The sequence below is a fragment of the Lycorma delicatula genome, chromosome 2 (assembly GCF_047948215.1).
Source record: "Lycorma delicatula isolate Av1 chromosome 2, ASM4794821v1, whole genome shotgun sequence".
NCBI classification, from domain to species: domain Eukaryota; kingdom Metazoa; phylum Arthropoda; class Insecta; order Hemiptera; family Fulgoridae; genus Lycorma; species Lycorma delicatula.
In genome coordinates this window covers 225481316-225501685 of record NC_134456.1, presented here as the reverse complement: position 1 = coordinate 225501685, position 20370 = coordinate 225481316, and the positions used below count along the sequence as shown (strand labels likewise).

At 26.6% G+C, this 20370-nt stretch overlaps 2 protein-coding genes across 3 annotated transcripts in view; one reads left to right on the top strand and one right to left on the bottom strand.

Moving 5' to 3' along the window:
- The window catches only part of LOC142319709 (activating signal cointegrator 1 complex subunit 3-like), a 40389-nt gene extending 38387 nt beyond the window's left edge, over nt 1-2002 (top strand). Inside the window, exon 17 of the mRNA XM_075357285.1 lies at nt 1759-2002. Coding sequence (XP_075213400.1) covers nt 1759-1828 — 70 coding nt within the window. The 3' untranslated portion in view covers nt 1829-2002. The remainder of the gene's footprint in view (nt 1-1758) is intronic.
- A 1627-nt stretch (nt 2003-3629) lies between these two features.
- The window catches only part of LOC142319708 (GTPase-activating protein and VPS9 domain-containing protein 1-like), a 34481-nt gene continuing 17740 nt past the window's right edge, over nt 3630-20370 (bottom strand). The window contains exons 2-4 of one of the 2 annotated variants that reach the window (XR_012755257.1): nt 12782-13044; nt 9075-9209; nt 3630-4259 (exon numbers count right to left, since the gene is read on the bottom strand). Coding sequence is in view for 1 of the 2 variants with exons in the window: in XM_075357284.1 (XP_075213399.1) it covers nt 9169-9209; nt 12782-13028 (288 nt within the window). In the remaining variant the exon portion in view is untranslated. Of the gene's footprint in view, nt 4260-8717; nt 9210-12781; nt 13045-20370 lie in introns of those variants that run through there. The other variant, XM_075357284.1, reaches the window with a different exon arrangement.

Sequence of the window (20370 nt, the reverse complement as noted above, 5' to 3'; positions counted from 1 at the left end):
TTCACAAGCATTTAAAGATTTACCTCTATACTAATTAATAAAACTAGCGAGTTACTAAGAGAGTCCACATTAATAATGTTTACCTAATTCAGTTGTCTGTAATTATAACTATACAGAAAAGACACTTTTCCTAATCTAAAACTTAAAGCAGTACAAGTTGATTTTAAGAGTTTTGACATACATACTGTTATTACAGTTATGTCAATTGTTGCAATTTTTTTTTCCTTGATTAGTATTGTTTCCTCATACTTGAGGAGACAAGTCTAACCCTGTGCCATCTCTGTTAACTGTGCAGGAATATGTAGTATGAAAAAAGTGCTGCTGTTTTTGGTTAGTTTAAAAATTCCAAGTGCATAAAATATTGAAACCATCTAAACATTATTGTGAAGCGAGTTCATGATTATCTGGTTACCAATGACCACTAGATAAGATAAAATGATCTTATTAATAAAAGTTTGAGGTTAAATCATGACATTATACAATCATCCCCCAATATCATCGTATACTGTGATGATTAGTCCTGTACATATACCTTTTTAATTAAGTTGTTTGTTTTGGTAATGACAGAATATTGCTGCAGTAATTAAAATTACTGTGTGATATATTCTATTCAACCACACGCAACTTGCTGTTGAAAACAAAATTATCCGTAGTAATAATTATTTATATTAGAAACCTTTCTTTAAAAATGTGAATGAATAATTACTAATTAATTGTTAATCAATTCATGGTAAAGATTCATTAATTTTGTAGATTAATTATATGTAAACTGATAATGTCTGCTGCATAAAAAATGTATCTTTCAACATAAAACTTGCCAGTTTTTCACTATATGTACATTCAGGTTTATAATAATTTATTAGAGCGCTTATTTTATTAAGCATATCATATTTAAAACAAAGCTAGTTATTTATTTTTTCTAAACTTGTATATCTATTGAAATTATTTCTAGAGAGAGAAAAGGACATGCACCTAAATTTTCTAAAGCAGTAGAACCTGGTTGGTTCCTAGTACTTGGCAGTATTGAAACTCAAGAATTGCTTGCATTGAAAAGAGTAATGCCTGTTACACATCATACAACACAACAGCTTCTATTTACAACTCCAGCAGCAACAGATATTTTACTTTTTTTCTCATTTCATTGTAATTTATGTTACAGGGGATGAAAGATATTTTAAATTTTGGTTTTATCAAATAATTTAGTGATGTAACCTCAGCTTACAAATCTCCAGTCTGTAATAAATTGAAACGCATTTGCATTTTTGCTTGTCGGTTCATGATACTGATAAATATATGTCGTCATAAATAAAAAGATATGGACGAGAATGTGTCACCATATTTTGTTGTGAATGTTTCTTTAATTTTCACTTTTGGCAGTTTTATGTGGTTGTTCATATATATTTTCTGAAAATCCTGTTTACATCTACAGCGGTTATTATAATCATTTGTTGAATTGTAGGCTGTATGTTTAATTGGATCCAGCTCATTTCAGTAATCGATATCATTGAATATTCATTCATCTAACTGTAAAACTCTCAGTAGAATGGTTAACTTGCATTAAACACAATTAGATAGTGAACAACATTTTAAATAAATGCCATAATCTCAAAAAATTAGGATATTCTTATTTGAGACACATACTAATGCAATACCCTTGAAGCATTAAAATGAAAGTACTTGTAATTGACATTTTTGATATAGGTAAATTAAATTTTTTTTGTATATAAACTGAGTAATGACAATTTCTTTTTGTTTTAGGCCGTCATGTACTTACACTATACATTATGTCAGATACATACCTGGGACTAGATCAACAGTACAACATTAAGATGGACATACTGCCACCAATTGCAGCAAAAACTGTTGATATGTATTAAATAATATTTTGTATAGATAATGTACATAAAGTTTTGTAAATATGTTATTTAATTATACGATTTAATTATTATAATAAAAGGTAAAACTATATTTTTTATAGGAAATAAAAATAAATAAGAAAGAGTGTTTTTTTGTTTTTTTTTTTATTAAGTGAACATGAGGTACAGTTTATTGGGTGCTGCTTTTTACTTTTCTTAGCTTCTTCATTCATTTATTGTAGAAGTATTTGAAACCCATTATCAAAACTTATTGTACACTTTTTTATTTTTGTTTGTTATTAATGGTTGTACTTATCTTTTAATTTTACTTATTTTCTGTAAATTTTCAGTTCAGTATAGTACTTGAAAAGTACATCCACTTTTAATTAAATTTGTTATCAAAAAAAGAAATACTGAAAAATAATTGTGTAAGAAATGAACAAATTTTACCATAACATTAAATATACGATGAAAAAAAAGAGTTTTGAAATTCAAAATCTAGATTATTTCTTTTATTGATATCTTTAAAAAATTAATAATTTCATCTTTTCAGATGAAATTTCAGACCTAACAATAAAAAGAAATTATCCAGATTTTGAATATTTAAAAAAAAAAAACTTTTAGATAGATGATAGATAGAGACTACATAATAAATTACCATTAAAGAAACCTACATATAAAAAAGAAATTAACACTGTGAGTAAATTTACCCAATTAAACAGTTCTTTAGTAAATATAAAATTGGTTATAAAGTTAAGGCTATAAAAGTTAAGCTTCTTTAAAATAAAAAACAAAATTCTAAATTATCAACACAGTTAATTAATTAATAAAAGAATATATCCCAATTAATATGTTAATGAAATTAATTCACTTTAAACAATGAACAGATTAACAATAAAGCAGATGTCCTTCTCAAGAACTTCAATTTACTGAAAACAGGTAATAAATAAGAATTAAAAGATAAGTACAACCATTAATAACAAATAAGCATGAAGAAGGCCAGATAAAGACATGACGTCAAAAAGGGAAATAAAGAGGGCCTTGACTAAATGCTATATAAAAGGGTAACAAAAATTTAAAAGTATCACTACAATAAGTTTTGACTATGGAGTTGTTCTGCTGCATCAATATATTGTAAACGAATGAAGTCAAATAGTTTCATTTCTGTTCCATCTCAAATCAATTTCCAAATCAGTTCCATTTCAGTCAAACAGAACATTTATCAATACATAATTTAAAAAAAATTAATTATGATGGTTTATGTGAAAATTATACAAAATTCAATTAAGCTGTAGCTATTACAGTTTTATATAAAACTGTATATAAAATTTACTACTATATATATCTACACATTATTAATGATGAATCTGCCATACCTGTAAACAAAAAAAAGCTTACTTCGACTATATACATAGAGAAAGAGAGAGAATTGATGATTACAAATTTATCTTACATTTCAACAAGTTAAATGTACCTACAATACAAGATATCATATTTTCAAGCAATTACTACCATCTAAATCTTTAATAATTCTTTTTTTTTATTAAAATAATATAGCAAATAATAGAATAAACATTACTAATTTTCAAAGAATTAATATCAAATGACTTTTTAATAAAATATTAAATATCTTTTGAGTTTTTATAATATACATTAAGTACAATCAGTTTTTTAAAAATAAAATTTGTTTTAATTGAGAATTATAATGTTAATTAAAAAATACTTTCATACAAGAGATAATTTTTTATTATTTCATTAATTACAAGGCACAAAAAAATATTTGTTTCCCTTTTTCTATTAACTTTTTTAATTTTATTTAAAAAAATATAATTTTTAAAGCTATACATCTAATTGTATTATTATAATTATTTTTTTATCAGTTTATTTCATAATAAATAATACACAATTACTTGTATGGCGCATTAAATAATTTTAAATATTAATAAACAAACTGAATGAGTTTATTTTTAATAAGAAGGATCTGTAATTTAATTTACTATATTATGTATTTAACAAAACGACAATATTATGTAACAATGCAATAAATTATTTGCTACATTTTTCATGAATATATGATACATATAAGTCCTGATAGTTAACTAGACTTTACTTCAAGCAGCATAGTCATTCTGTCTATGAAGTGCCAACAATGTGTATAATTATCTATACATCTGTATTGCAGGAAATCCTACATCCACTTTTTTTTAAAATATGTTAATAAACACCAATCTTTTTTGCTCAGAAATCTTACAGAATTGTTATGCAGCTACATTGGCTATGCTAATCTTACGTAACAGCCTATAATAATCCATCTTGTTTCTATGAAACATTGCTTCTAGTTAAATGACACATGCCAGCCTTCATAGCACAAGTGGTAGCATCTCGGCCTTTCATCTGGAGGTCCTATGTAGCAAAAATATAATGTTATAAACTACCTAATTTTACAATTCATTATATTTAAAAAAGCACAGTGAACTATCAGGAAAAATTGACAGTATTTATATTTACTAGATAGGAAATATATAAATTTAACAAATAATTTCTATCCATATCTATTTACTTATTTCTTGAAATATCATTATTTAGAAGTACTTTCTCAGCAATTTAAATGTAAGAATAAATAAATATTCTGATTATTCATTAATTAGAGCAAATCTTGCTTTTTAACACAAATTTACACAAGATATGCATATTGAAATAATATTATTAAAATTCAGACACAAATGCTAATAACATTTTTCTTTTTTAACAGTAATTAGTGGGTTATAATTATGCTTCTAACCAAAAACCCAGAACTTAAATTTTCTTCATGTCAGATTTATATACACATGCATACAGAGAAATAAAACTTTCTAAGTTTATGATAAAATCTACTAGTCTATTATTACATTTCATTATTCATTAAAGATAAATTTGTGACAAATTAATTTAAAAAAAAATATCAATCTTATCTCCAAAGATCATTAATCAAACGAGAATTGCTCCTACTGAAAAGACAGATTTTCATTTTAATTACATAATATGAATACACAATAATAAAATTACAATTTCTGTACACAATATTGAATGTCAATATCCACGCATAAAAAAATAAAATATTTATATTAATATTACATAATATTTACTGTACATTATAAATCCATTTGTTTTATACTTAAATTTACATGTTTCATTACTTTTATTTTAAAAACAAAAATTTAATAATATATCCCTTTACCAATTATTGATAAAACAATTTGCAAATAAATGAAAAATAATAATAAATATTTTATTTACACTTATTGCATGGAATGCTATTATAATTTTTATATTTTTAAATGTTGGAAGCACTTAAAATATTACATAAAAAAATAACAATAACAAATGCCAACCGTAAATATCATGTTAGTGTTTCATAATTTCATAAAGAGAATAAATATATTTTAAAAATGAAGTATTTATTGCTATATAACAGCATTGCCAGACAATCTGCTGTACATACATACACATGTGCCCATGCACACGCACACACACACACACACACACAATAAATAGAATATTGTAAATTATCAATTCTACAAAAAAAAAAACAATATTTAATTAACATATGTAAGCATTATGCTCTTTAAAATAGTATATACTACTTAATTGTATAAATAAATATTATTCTTTCAAAAACTTTACTAATAAATGCATTATTTAAAGGTCATAAATGAGATATAATTTTTTATATACTAGCAAAATGGTAATTCATATTCCTTCAAAATTATTATTAGCAAAATATGACGAACAAAACTGTTCTATTATCATAATTATTCTTGACCAGACTGAGCTTCAGAATAATCAAATCGATACATCTGTAAGACACTTTTAACTTTTACAAAAGAGAATTAATATTAATTATTGTTTTGATAATAGTTATATAATAGCTCTCAACAAATTTGAAAATAATATTCTGTTAGATTTTACATTTAGAACCCTATGTTGCTTGAGATTAAAAGATGTGAAAATAAGGATAAAATACCCCTATTGCATTAATAAACCATTTAGAAAAAATGAAAGAAAACTAATACAACACACCTGTGGAAATAAAAAAAATCACAAGTTAGCATCTTTTTTATTGGGTTTGTTAAACTAAAAAAAATTGTCATTTAACTTAACACTGCCAAAAATAAAATCCTATTTGGAAAAGGATTGCATGTTTGAATAAATTTATTGATATAATAAAATAACAATATAAATGGTTAAAATGGAGAAAAAATATTTTGATCTAAATTAATATTCATTGCAGCCACAAAAAGAAAAGCCTCATGAAACAGAATAATTAAAAGTAAATACATTAATTATTTAAAATATACAAACATATATTCAACACTAATTATAAACCAAATATTACTGTAAAAAACTAATTTAAAAATCATTTATGACCAATAAATGAAAAAGAAAATAAAAACAAACATAACAACATACAAAAAAAATCTTTAAACAAAGATAACACAATAAAACAATGATTACAACAATGTACAAATTTAACTTAAAAAATACAACATAAATTTTTTAAAATGCACCATTGTACTGTAAAATAGTAATTAAAAAATTTAACTACAAAAATATAACCACAAATAATTTGTCACATTCTTAACTCAATTATTTAACTGTCTATATATTCTTTTAAACCTTCATTTACTATACAAAAAAAAAATCTATTTACTTTTAACAATTAGTCTCAATGACTTTTCATCATAGATTTAATATTAAAACAAACAGATGAAGATCATTATAATCTAATAATGATGAGTGATGCGTCACTAACTTTAGTACAAGAAAAGTTTTAATACTTTTTCCTTCAAACCTGATTAAATTCTCTTATCACAAAAAAAATTAATTAAAAAACCGAAAACTTTAGATTGGTGAAAAAGAAAATTCAGCTAATACAATGTTCTTTGTCAACTGTCACAATTATTATTCTGAATTTAAGAGTAAATAATGGTAACTGTTTAACTCCTGACTGAAATAGAAGTGACATTTGCTGCTTTTGTGTAACAAAAATTCCTGATCTGGTAGAACAATTATATTAAAAAAATTTAATAAAAACTTAATCCATAAACTATCCTTAAAACTTGAGCCCATGGCAATAAAGAAACATTCAGTAAATACAGATATAAAATTAATTCAGACCATTCTATTTCATTTTATACATTTTTCACATTTGGTCATTTACTGAGAAACAATTACCAGTGGTGCTTCTTTTAACAACAAAAAAATAAGTAGCAAAACCAAAAGAATTATATATTTTCTTAGCAGGCTGTTATATAGTATTATCTTGAAGGTTATGTAAATAAAAAAGGTTTATGTTTTACAAGAACAAAAATGAAGAAAAAAAATTATGTATTTCTGTTCATACATTTGCACGACTAGTAATGCACTATATATAATGAATGAATGATAGTCATTGTTACTCTGAATACTATTTATATGACTAACACCTAGTTTATAAAAAAAAGTAAATTTTAAATAAGTTAACAAAAACATGCCTAAGTTATCAAACGTAAGATTTTACGAAGCTGATAGACTTATATTTTGGATGACAGAAATGCATTTTCATACGAATGCTCCTAATTTCTTACTGATAACTCTATGGATAATTTTTATAAAAATAATTATCTCTGACAAGCAGAAATTACTTTTGCAGATTTGTTTTGAAGTAAATAAAAACTTCAAAGAAAAAATAATAAACCACTTAGTATTTTAAAAACATACCTGCAATAAAAAACTAAACCTTATTTAAGAAAAGCTTCATATATTTAGTTGTTAAATAAATAACTGAATGTAAACTTACAAGTTAGTTACCTTATAATATGACTTACTACAACTGAACTGTTAAGATGTATTAGAAAGATAATTAAATTATTAATATCAAGAGCATACAACTTACTTAAACTGTCCTGAATAACAGTATAAAATTGTTTTACATTAAGAAAAACATGCTTCCCTAATTAATAAAATACACACACACACACACACATATATATATATGTATGTAGATGTGTATATGCACAGATGTACACATCTTATTTATAAAATTGCAGAATTTTTATCATTAATTATTACAACATCCCTGGGCCCACCTACAATGAACTAACTCTCTCTTTAATTTTTTCTTTTTAATATCACAATTTGTTAAAAAAAAGTTATGAATTTTTTCACCAATAACCACTGTTTTAATAAAATTCAATCATATAATGATATATTAATCAGTCAAAAAAAATTATTGATAAAAAAAAATGAAGCTCAAATAATTGTTCATAAAATATTAAAATTAAAATAACTGAATATACATTATAAAACTTTTATCAGCTCCCATTCTCCCTAACTGAATAAATGGGCGACACATAATACTGTTAGAATAAATAATTAAACCGCAGTTTTACTGAACTATGAACTCGCTTTTCCATTGTTTTTTACTTAAACTTTTTTTTAACAATAAAAGAAACAATTTAGTTAATCAGTATGTTATACTTGTGTATAACATTATGCACAATTAAAAAAAAAAAAAAATTTATATAAATATATTATAAGAATTATTAAAACTTTATATATACTACATATTATGTTCAATTATAACTAAAAATAATAAAAATAAAAATTATTTTACTTAAATATCATTATGAGTTTTTATAATAATAAACAGACTATATAAAACAAGAATTATTGCAATTTTACAATAAAACAGAAAAGTTACATTAATATAATAAGACCCTTATTCTTTATAATGGAATAAGTAAAAATGTCATCTTTCAATTAATTTATTTGTGAAAACTGATAAGAGAAATAAATTGATAACAAGTTATTTATTCTTAAAGTTAAATTGTTATACAGAAAATTCATAATACATTTAAATAACTACAGTTATAAATATACAAAGTAAAGCAAGTAGCATTTTTTAAAGAAAAAAATTACCGTAATTTTAAATAGAAATTAATACTTTTATCACTAAAACCTCAACTATTAAATTTAAAAGAGTGCATGTATCTGTTACTATAAATGCACTACTAAATATATACTTCACTACTTGCTCTTTTTCAATAAAGTTACCTTAAGTATACCACAATACATATATTGCAAGCATGCATTAAAAAAACAACAGATATTATTAAATGCAAAAATATATATATATATATATACACTACTGTTCATTAAACATATTTAATCATAGTAAATAATAATTTAATCACTGACAACATAATCCATGGTCTTAATGAATTCAATAGCTGAGCAGAACTGGACCCACCAATACCTAACTTCACCTTCCAGACGACTGCCATAAAAACTGTTAATATACTGAATGGTTGATAAAAGAGAAGGAGGATTTGCCTAAGAACAAAATAAAAAATTAAATATTAATCTAAATATTTTTTACACAGAAAAATTCTTATAAGTGTGTGGTCACAAACACAATCACTAGTATACTCTCCAGATGGTACTACTGCTGGTGGTCCATTCCAGGCCTACAATTCTGCAATTTTGTCTTGAAATCACAGTTTCTATTGACTTTGGTAGGGACTAGACATTTTTGGTTACTTTGTAATATTCCATTTAGAACCATTTCTGATATGTCAAAGTGTAATTCATTTCTATTTATTGTTTACTTTTTTTTAATGGATTATACTATTTCTTTTAGTTGATATTTTCTCTCAACCACTTGAAAGTTGTTCTATTTTAAAAGTAAAAATTTAATTAATTTATGTGAAATTATAAATTATAAAAAAAAAATCAGTTAATATTTATGCGTGTGTAACCTTGTTGATTGTTTTTCTTACATTTTTACAATTTTAAAAATATGAGGGATATCTAAAGTAAAGATCGCTGGGAAATTTCTCTCCTTATGGTTGGCAAACCTGTGTCGTTCATGGCCACATCAGTAATGTACACACTGCATTTTTGTCTGTAAGTTGTAGGGTCACCTACAACTTTGCATTTAATGCAATTATATTTATCTATTTATTGATCTATATGATAATTTTATGTAGTTCTTTGTTAAAAATATTATTAACTAATACAGAGTTCAATGTTAGATATGAAAGATAAAATATATTTTTAGTGTAATTATTAAGATTAAACATACTTTCATTTCAAAACAGAAATTAATGATTTTCAAAATAATTCTTTCAAAATTCAATTTTTTGAAACTTAGAACTTATGCTTTTTATATCTGAAAGGGAAAAATAACAATAGTCTATAAATATTACATAACATCATTAAATAAATAGATTTATAAATATTAAAATAACATCTATTAAATTTGAATGGTTTCACAAGTTAAACTAGTAGTAATTTTGTGGAAAAAACTGTCCATGCCCATGAAATTCACGTTTGAATATTATGGATTCAGGGAAGTATCAATTAAATTGTTTTACTAAAAATCACTGTTTTCTAGAAAAGAATCAAATGTAACTTAAGTAAGACTTTGCGTGAGGTCTTCAATTATTATAAAAAGAAAAATGTAAAAATTTTGTTGTAGAAAAAGACATTTGTTGTAAGCACAGTAAATAAAGATTATACTTAATTTTATGTACTACTATGTATCAATATTGGTAGACACGGGCATACATGTATATATTCACTCAAAATAATTTTCTTGCAAAAGATGAATAAGTACACATATTATTAATATCCAAACTGGGTTAAAAATCAACAAAGGAAATGCATACATTTGCTTTAAAAGTGTTTGATAGTAAAGATGTTACCCTTTACTGCACTACAAAATATAATATCTTAACACTGAAACATGGATTTTGCTACATGAAATGTATTATAAGGGTCAGGAGTTATTATACAAAGCTACAAATACAGTTATTTTGCATAAGCTCCAAATTTTCTTTCTATAACATACCCAACCCTCTTCAGATTTCATATGAATTAAAAAAGAAAGGCATACAAAGAAAAGAATATGATATGTAAGTATACATATACATGATATGAATCTTATCTTAACTGCAATAAACATATTAATGCAGGTTGGAAACGTATATAAATTTTTAAAAGCATCACTAACCTCTTTAAAATGATATTTTTCCCCAAACCGAAAAATATGGTTCATATTACCATAAATTAGTCTTAAAATACAGCACCAGAAGGATATATTCATATTATGTTAAAAGAAAAGTATTTCCTACAAGTTGACGGATGTTTTTTTTTCTTTATATTCTCAGAAGTTTGAAACTTTCAATAAATTGTTAAAACAAAGTAAAATTTGTTACCTAAAATAACTACAAACAATTAAGACACTTTTGTTTTATTAATTAAACTTGGGGTAAAACATTATGAAAGTTTCTTCAAATCAGAAAACTGTTCTAAATGAGTATTAATTTTTAGATTATTTTAGTAACTGTTTGTAAGTAAACATGAACTGTATTCAGTAAACATGTCTAATTAGAACAACAGCAGAAAATAAATCGTGACACCAACTAAACTATAATATTTGAGGATAGAACTCAAAAGTGAAGATTCAAAGTTAATTTTGGCACTGTCATCAAAATAGTTAAAAGGAATTATTATCCAGTTCACCTTGTAAATAGAATCAATCTGTTCTTCACAAATATTACCAATCATTATTGGCTACTAACAAAAAAAAAAAAAAAAAAGAATAATTATTGCTACAATATGAAAGAAAACATAGTTCTGAATAAACACTCATACCACTACTTATCAACAACCGAAAATTAAAAAGATTATCTTTATTTCTTTATTTTGCAGGTTATCAACTAGACCTACCTACTGTAATTTTTTTTAATTAAATTTTTCCCTTTTAATAATAAATACAGATTATGTTTAAGATGAAGTGTTTGACAAATTATAAAAGTTAACTTTTATAATCCTAATTCCATATTTAATCATACAACTGACTTTTTCATAAATTTTCAGCGAATGATATTTCATAGTTGCAAAATCAGCATTAACAAAAACGAACGTTATAACTAGATAACCAGTATTACAAATATACTTCCATATATTTCAGATAAGAAAATATCTTTACAGAGATGTGATAATTAAACTTGATTTTAATCAACCCAGAGATGATTTTATTTCCATGCATAAATCAACACATGTTTTTTATGAACCCCTATGTATAATTATTATAGTTATGGAATAAAAATATATATATATATATATTTTATTTTTTGTTTTTTTTCACCAACATATTGACCACTGTGCTAATTAAATCCAACATTAACAACTTAACCACTAAAAAAATAAAAATACCAATAGTCAACTTTAGTGGGATCCACATACAGTAATGGCAGTCATCATTGACTCCGGTAACAGCAGTGGAGTTTTGTCATTCATACAGATTTTGTGGTTAATAATAGTTTTATCAGTTAATGTATTTTGGTGGGACACCAAAACTTTTCTGTTTTTTTTTAATACTTTTTTTTTTTGTAATTAAAACCAAAACCTTGAATATTGAAGTATGTAGAGTAAATCAACTCCTTTGTTAAATTGTTAAAAAAGGGTATAATGTTTTCATAATTCTGAATCCATCTAGTAACAGCCTATATAACCTAGAAAAAATCTGCCTTTTGTGAATATAGAAAATCTTATCTTTTTTGTGAATAATGGAAATGTTATCAGCCCTGTCTAATTTGACAAATATTCATTGTTTATAGAAAATTTGCCTAACCTTAACATTCCAGAATCTAGTTCTACTTTATATATTTATGATAACTGATTAAAATCTGGCTACATTCAGATTAGTAATTAATTGCATGAAGAAGTATTAATATTCTCAACACATTGAACAAATCTAAAACTGTTAAAACAATTTCATACACATTTCTCTTAATGTGAGTTTTGTTCAGTTACTCTATAAAGCAGTTATTCGTTAATATTAAATATAAACAAATCTAATATAAATGTATGATGTATTAAATAAAGAGTACAGTTACCTTGATGAGAACATACACTACAACTGGTATAAGATGCAGGAACACTGCGATCAGATGCTAATGACAATAAATTCATGGTAGTAGTACAACAATGAAATACACAGTATAACTTATCACGTGGTGTTTTATATGCTGATATTGCTGCTATATCAGCTTGGGCTGAAGGCCAAGGGCACTCATAATAATACATCTTTGGAATTTGTAAATCTTTGTGACTTGGTGTTATAACTTTAGAAAGCTTGTTCATGTGTTCATGCAGTACTCTGAAAAGAAAAATACTTTTTGTAGTAAACATTTTTTAAATCAACAAAATAATTATTTCATTCTTATTGTTTGTAAACTATCTTTACTGTAATATTACATTTATAATTTGATGAGTGCTAACATATTACTTTTTGAGGTGTTAAGAAGGCAGCTACTACATTTTTATCCACCAAAATAATTACTAATGGTAATTAAAATATACTTAAAAATTTATTTTATAACAATTTTAATTTATAGCAGTGAGTATTTCTTGCTTACCTGTACTATATTCTAATGTTTTCAAGCTGTTAACTATAAAACATAAATACAAAATTGAATAATATTTTAATACATACATTGCATTACCTGTGATAAAATTAAATTGTGAGAAAACTATTAAATTTACCGACTTATTCAAAAATATGCAGATCAAAGATACATGGAATATCGTAGATTGATTTTTAAAAATTTTAGAATTTCAGGTTGGTGTCTACTCAAATACTGTAGTATAATTTTTTTTATCAGTTACTTAGTTACTGGTTGATGGATTTCTCATTTATTAATAAAAAAAAAAGTTTTAATGAGACAAAAAACAGAAATTCTACACCATTCTTTTACACATATATCCTGGATCCTACGTTCTAATTTATTACAATTGTCGACTTTCTTTAAAAAAATAAAAATTGGTTTAACACTCTACTCTCTTTTTTTCAGCAAGTGTTTTATACATCTCTATTCTCCGGTTAGTCTCTTAAAACTTACCTTTTATTTGCTGCTTTCAAGAATGATAAAAGAACTGGCACATCAGTATTATTTCTATGGTGAGAGGTATAAAGGACTTAAGTAAAAAAAATAAATGTTTTTTTCAATGGTAACAACATGCATAAAAAAATTCTCTTTCAGATGGTATAAAAGGTTTAAGTCAATTATTATTATGATTGGTTTTACAAGCAGTGACACAAACGAGTTAATTCAATTTTTCAAACTTTTGGTTGGTAATATGGTCTTAATTCAACTTGTGTCTTTTTAAGTCATAAGACATCTTAATTCTTTTTGACCATATTTTTCTAACAATGTGAGGTCGGTATAAAAGACTTAAATCAACTTAATTCTATTTAAACTTTTTTCATGTTAATTTTGGTCTGTTCAAAAAGGTTTAAGTCAATATTTTTATTTTGATATTACATAAAATTTGTCAGCCAACTAATTTTTTTAAACATATTTTTACATTCAGTAAATTTTATATACAAAATCAGATGATTTAGTAATGTTAGTATTCCTGATATTGTACAGCTGTTTTCTATAAGGTTACAAAATATTGTAGTGTGAGTATTAAGTTTTATTATGACATTTTTTTTTTGATAAAATGGAAAATATAATATTGTTCATTTAAAGTTACTTGTTAAAATTTAAAGTAATAAAATATGGGTGATCGCTCATGAAAGATATAGAATATGGCTTTAAGAAGCAACATTGAAAAAGAAGACTGGTAAATGGCATAATCTTTTTTGTTAATTCTAGGCGATATAAAATGTATTCTACTGTTTAGCACAATTCTGCGAATTATCCTTCATTATTGAAATATTTTGATGTACTTCTGTTTCTCGAACTCAATTTTTGGTAAAGGATTTCCTTCTGCCATCAAATGTGTACAAATATAAAGAAAATACTTTAAAAAAAGTTACAACCAAGTATTTGCCTGAGTAGTAATTCTGTTTGACATAATGACTTGTACAACTCATTAACTTGTTCTCATGTTTCAAATAACCTTTATTTTCTTTTTCCGATTAGCCTCTGGGAATTAATCTTCAGGTATAAATGAGGATGATATGTAAGAGTGTAAATGAAGTATAATCTTGTACAGTCTCAGTTCAACCATTCTTGAAGCATGTGGTTAATTGAAACTCAACCACCAAAGAACACCGGTATCCATGATCTATTATTACCATCTGTATAAAAGTACTGTCTTTACTAGAACTTGAACACTGGAACTCTCGATTTCCAAATCAGTTGATTTGGATCTTTGAAACAGCCTAAATTCTCATAATCTAACTCCCACACTTCAGATTATTCTTCTTTCCATACATGGATACATCCAGTAATTCGCCAAGTATATCCCAGTTGCAATGACTCTGATTCCAATTCTTCGACAGTGTGATTATGCAGACTTATTAAGATAAAGATGAAACATATGTTCCACCACAAGAAAGTGATAGTAGTGAAGATTTTCAAGACACTTTCAATTACAAGGAAACAAAAGTCAAGAACGAAAAAAAGTCTAAAATTATTGTTAATGAAATTCATAATGCAAATTTTGAAATATAAGGCAGATTGAAAATTGCTCACAAAGTCATGCTGTGCTGTAGTTCTTGAAGAGAGGCTATTAGACCAGCAGAATAAAAAATAATTAAAGAAATGGGCAAGGAAATTCATAAAGAAAGAAAACAAAAATTCAAAATGGTAAGGCCTACACTAATTTTAGTGGGAAAGAAGTATCGGCAAGGGAATTACTGAAACCACTAAAAAAATGTAGAAATGAATGTTATCAGTTTTTAACTGATGAAATTCACATTGCTATTTTTCATATTGGGAGTATTGGAGCTTAGGATCCCACGGTAAGAGTAGATTTTATAGCTGCACATGCTAATAACAAAGTATTGTTCAGTCAGAAGAGAAAGCCTGAAAGTTCAAAATCAAGAAATGTTAGTTATGAATATTTTATTCAGTTCAAAGGAGAAAGACATGTTGTTTGCAAGGACTGTTTTACCAAAACCCTAGATGAGAAAGCAAAAATTTATTTGAAACTCTTTAAAAACAAATCCTAAAGTATATCTGAAATTACTAAAAGTGATCAGCGAGGGAAGCATCCTTCAATTAATAACTGAAAATGAACTGGAACAAGTACAATCCCATATAAAATCATTCCCTTCATACGAAAGCCTTCACTCGCAAAGGACAAATGATAAGAAATTTCTTCATCTCATTTGAATTTAACAATCATGTATGATCAGTATTGTGAGAAGACAGAAAAACCAGTCTGAAGAAAAATTTATGAGAGAATACCACAGCATGAAATTGTTCTTTAAAAAACTAAGTTGACACTTGTCACAAATGTGACACTAACAATGAAGATAAAAACTGCAGATGACAAAGTAAAATCAGAAGCTGAAGATGAATTTAGAGTGCAGCAAGAAGCTGCTGATGAAAGCATATGAATCGAAGAGAATCAATAAGGAAGCTGCAAAAAATAATGAAATAAAGAAGGTTTTTGTGTTTGACCTACAGCAGTGTTTACAAACACCATCTGTCTGTATTTCTGTTGTATTTTATAAATGCTAGTTGTGGATGTTCAATTTAACAATCCATGATACATCTGGAACTTCAACACATATGTGGCATGAGGGTTTAGCTATAAGAGGAGCTAATGAAATTGCCTCATATGGGTACAGTCATTTAAGTACAATTTCTAAAAATGTAAAAGAAGAAGTTATCTTTTATTCTGACACCTGTGATGGGCAGAATGGAAGCTCTCACATATCTGCTATGTTTCTGAAAGCAGTGGTTGACTTTCCACATTTTAATGTCATACATCACAAATTTTTGGTTCCTGGTCATTCTCACATGGAGTGTGATCACGGATTAATTGAAAAGAAAAAAAAGCCGCTTTCTATGCTGATATATCATCTGCATGATTGGTATGAGTTGGTAAGGAGCACTGAGCAGAAGAAGCAGTTTACAGTTTGTAAAATGAGGCAATTTTTGTGTCATTTCACAAACTGTTTTGTTTAATACCATTATATTTTTACTTCCTTGTACGAAGTAAAGGAAGTATTGCGACTTCCTTTACTTGCAAAAATTTTTGGTTTCAGATTTCAAAAGAAATATCCTTTTTGACCATTCGTGAAATCATTTTGACTAGTTTTGGGGTGATGTCTGTACATACATATGTATCTTGCATAACTCAAAAACGATTAGCTGTATGTTGTTGAAATTTTGCTTTTAGAACTGTTGTAACATCTAGTTTGCACCTCCCCTTTTGATTGCAACAACTTAACCAAAAGTGTCCAAAAAACCCCAAAAAAATTGGATTTTGGACTTTTTCTTAACTGCAATAATAAGCCCTCATTGTGAGCTTTTCAACAATATATCATAATTGGTACTTATTTTCATTGGTTCCAGAGATATACCCAAATGAAATACTTGGAACTTACAAGGGGAAGGCACATTGGTTCAAATCAGACTTCAATTATTAACCTGTGATTGTAAAAAAAATTTACGATAAATAATAATTTAATAATAACAATAAAGAAAATTTATAAAAAAATATCAGAAGTTATTAATGAAATAAAATTTTATGTACTTTTTATTAAAAAAAAAACGTGTATGTATAATTTAATAGGCGTACAAGAAAGTCATGTGGTGTCCACATCAGATTTTCTAATAAAGAAATTATTTTACCAATAACTATTTTATTGTGAAAAAGAATAATTGAAGAGCTTACTTACCACTAATCCTACAATTATTACTAAGTTTATGATCACTGTCCATTAAAAACAGAAACATTAGAACATTTTGGTAAAAAAGGCTTAAGTCAAGATTTGTTTGGTCCAAGAGAATTAAGTCCGTACATCAGTAATGAAAAATTGTGAAAAATGATATTAAAACCTAAAAAAGAGGTGAATTTGCAGATTAAAAAGAAAAATACGTTTAACAGCATGAGCTATTTTTTGAATATTCAATCAATCATTGCAGAGTTTTTTGAATATTGTTTTTGCTTTCCTGAAAAATCATAGTTTTTGACTTTAGTCCTTTATACTGCATACCGTAGATTTATGAATCTTCTAAATTTTTGCAATGCGTTCATTTTAGAAAAACCACGGTTTTAGACATACTTTCAAAGTAGTTTTCTACAGCAACTTTTCCCTTCAGTTTTTAATTAAGTTTCTGGGAACATTCCTTCAACCAATTATTTAACTGATTACTGATCAAACCTCTTTGAGCATCATTGTAGCATAACAGAATAGCAGTAATATTCATATAATAATGTTGTACCTCTTTCTTTTAGGTTGATTTCAACTAAAAAAGAAAACCAGCTGATGCCATGTTGGAAGAGTATGCTTTAAAGACATTATTTAATGTTAGTGCTAACCAGTGTAGACCAAAGCTTTGACAACATTTTTGAACAATCAATAAAAATGATGCATTTTTTGATCATGTGGTTAATACTAGTGCACTGATATCTCAGTAATGGCTCAAATTGATGTCACACTTCTGACCTTATTTCCTAAACAGATTTCGTTAAGTCGCTTTGAACATACCCAATATTTTTGTCACTTGTCGGAATAGACAGACATCTGCTCTCAATATTAACATTAAATAATCCACACAGAAATGCTTGTAACAATCATAAATCTTTTCTTTTTTTTTCATTATAATTTCACAGTTGCTTTTTCATGTGGTGTTTAATGTTTTTAACAGCAATTTTTTTTTGCAAAATTTGACATCTGTACCTTATCAAATGACGGAAACAGATACAATTGTAAAATGACATAAAAACATAGCTACAGCTATTGGTGAGGAACAAGGTGGGCATTCTTTTCTTTACTGTTTAGCTGCTGGAACCACTGTAAGGTGTTACTTCAGAGGATGAAATGTATGAATGTAAATGAAGTGCTGTAATCTTGTATAGTCTCAGGTCGACCGTTCCTGGGATTTGTGGTTAACTGAAACCCAACCACTAAAGAACACTGGCGGTATCCATGATCTAGTATTCAAATCCATATAAAAGTAACTGCCTTTACTAGGATTTGAACCTTAGAACTCTCAACTTCAAAATCAGCTAATGAAGAGTTAAACATTAGACCAAAACCAAGTGGGCTAAGGTGGGCGTACTGTGACATCCAGAATATGCAAACTTTATGAATAAATAACAATTTATAAGGCAAACTGGTTCTCATTCTTTGCAAACATTTTGCAGCTACCGTGTATTATTATGTAAAAATTAGTTTTTAAGGGATACTACATTAAAGAATCTTTCAACTTTTTTTTTTAGATCATTTGAATAACATTTCAGATTATAGAGAATCATTAAAATAATAAAAAGTCATAAAGAATAATATAACATTTTCTAATCCTATACTAGAACAGTGTTTTCAAAAAATATGTGATTCCAAGACCCATAACAAATAAATATTTCTTACACAGGTCTGTCTGGAAAGCAATAAGAATGAAATAACTTATCTTTTTTTGAATAAACTTTGAGGGATTCCTGTTCCATAACAACTTAGGTTGGGATCTCAGGTACTCAAAAGGACTCACGTATATTCTAATCTTGTATTACTCTTTTCATGTCTTTTTTCAAGTAAGGTATCAAGGTACTTTTTCAAGTGCCTTAATAAGAAAAAAAAATTAAATTAGTTTGGAACAATGTTATGCCATCAAATTTTGTGTGGAACTAGCAAACGTGATCAGACACACTTTAAATGTTAAAGAAATCTTATGAACAAGCTAATTTTATCGGTACATGTATAACAGTGGCACAGGACTTTCAAAGAGGGTCATGACAACACTGAAGATGAATAATGTTCAGAGTACTCTTCCACATCAAAAATTGATGACATGCAAATCTGAGATATTAGTCTTGAGCAATAATCACTGAATTAACTTCCAGAATGATTGCAGAAGAATTGGGTTCCCTAAAACTATCGTCTATGAAGTTGTGAGACAGGAATTGGATGCGTAGAAAATTTTGCAAAAACTTTACTCTTGAATAAATAGTCATCTGTGCACAGCCAAGAAATGTTTGGATCGTTTGACAACTTAACCTGATTTCTAGGCTCAAGTGATCACACTAGATAAATCACGGGTGTTCAAAAACAACCTGAATTCAAAAAGCCAAAGTGCAGAAGGCACATTACCAAATCATCTCGCCCAAAGAAAGCTCACAAGAGCAAACCAATGATTACCATATTTTCTATTTTCAAGGGATTGTTCAGAGAGAATTTGTACCACAGGGCCGAATGGACCAAATTTTCTAAGCATAAGTTATAGAATGTTTGGGGAAAAACTTTTGCATTTGCATTAAAAGATAGTTTCTTTCTTCATGGATCTTCAGCATGACAATGCACCAAACCATTCATCCAAAATATCCATTGTAGTTCTTTCATATTCATTCTACGGCTGTGACTTGGCATCTGGTAAATACCACTAGCATAAAGTACCTGAATATCCTACCACCTGAGGTGAAGACAACAGACTGCTATCTTAAAGAAGAAAAATAAGAAACCGGTTTCAACAATTACATTTTTACAAACTTGACAAATTCTAAAACTGGAGGAGGTACTATT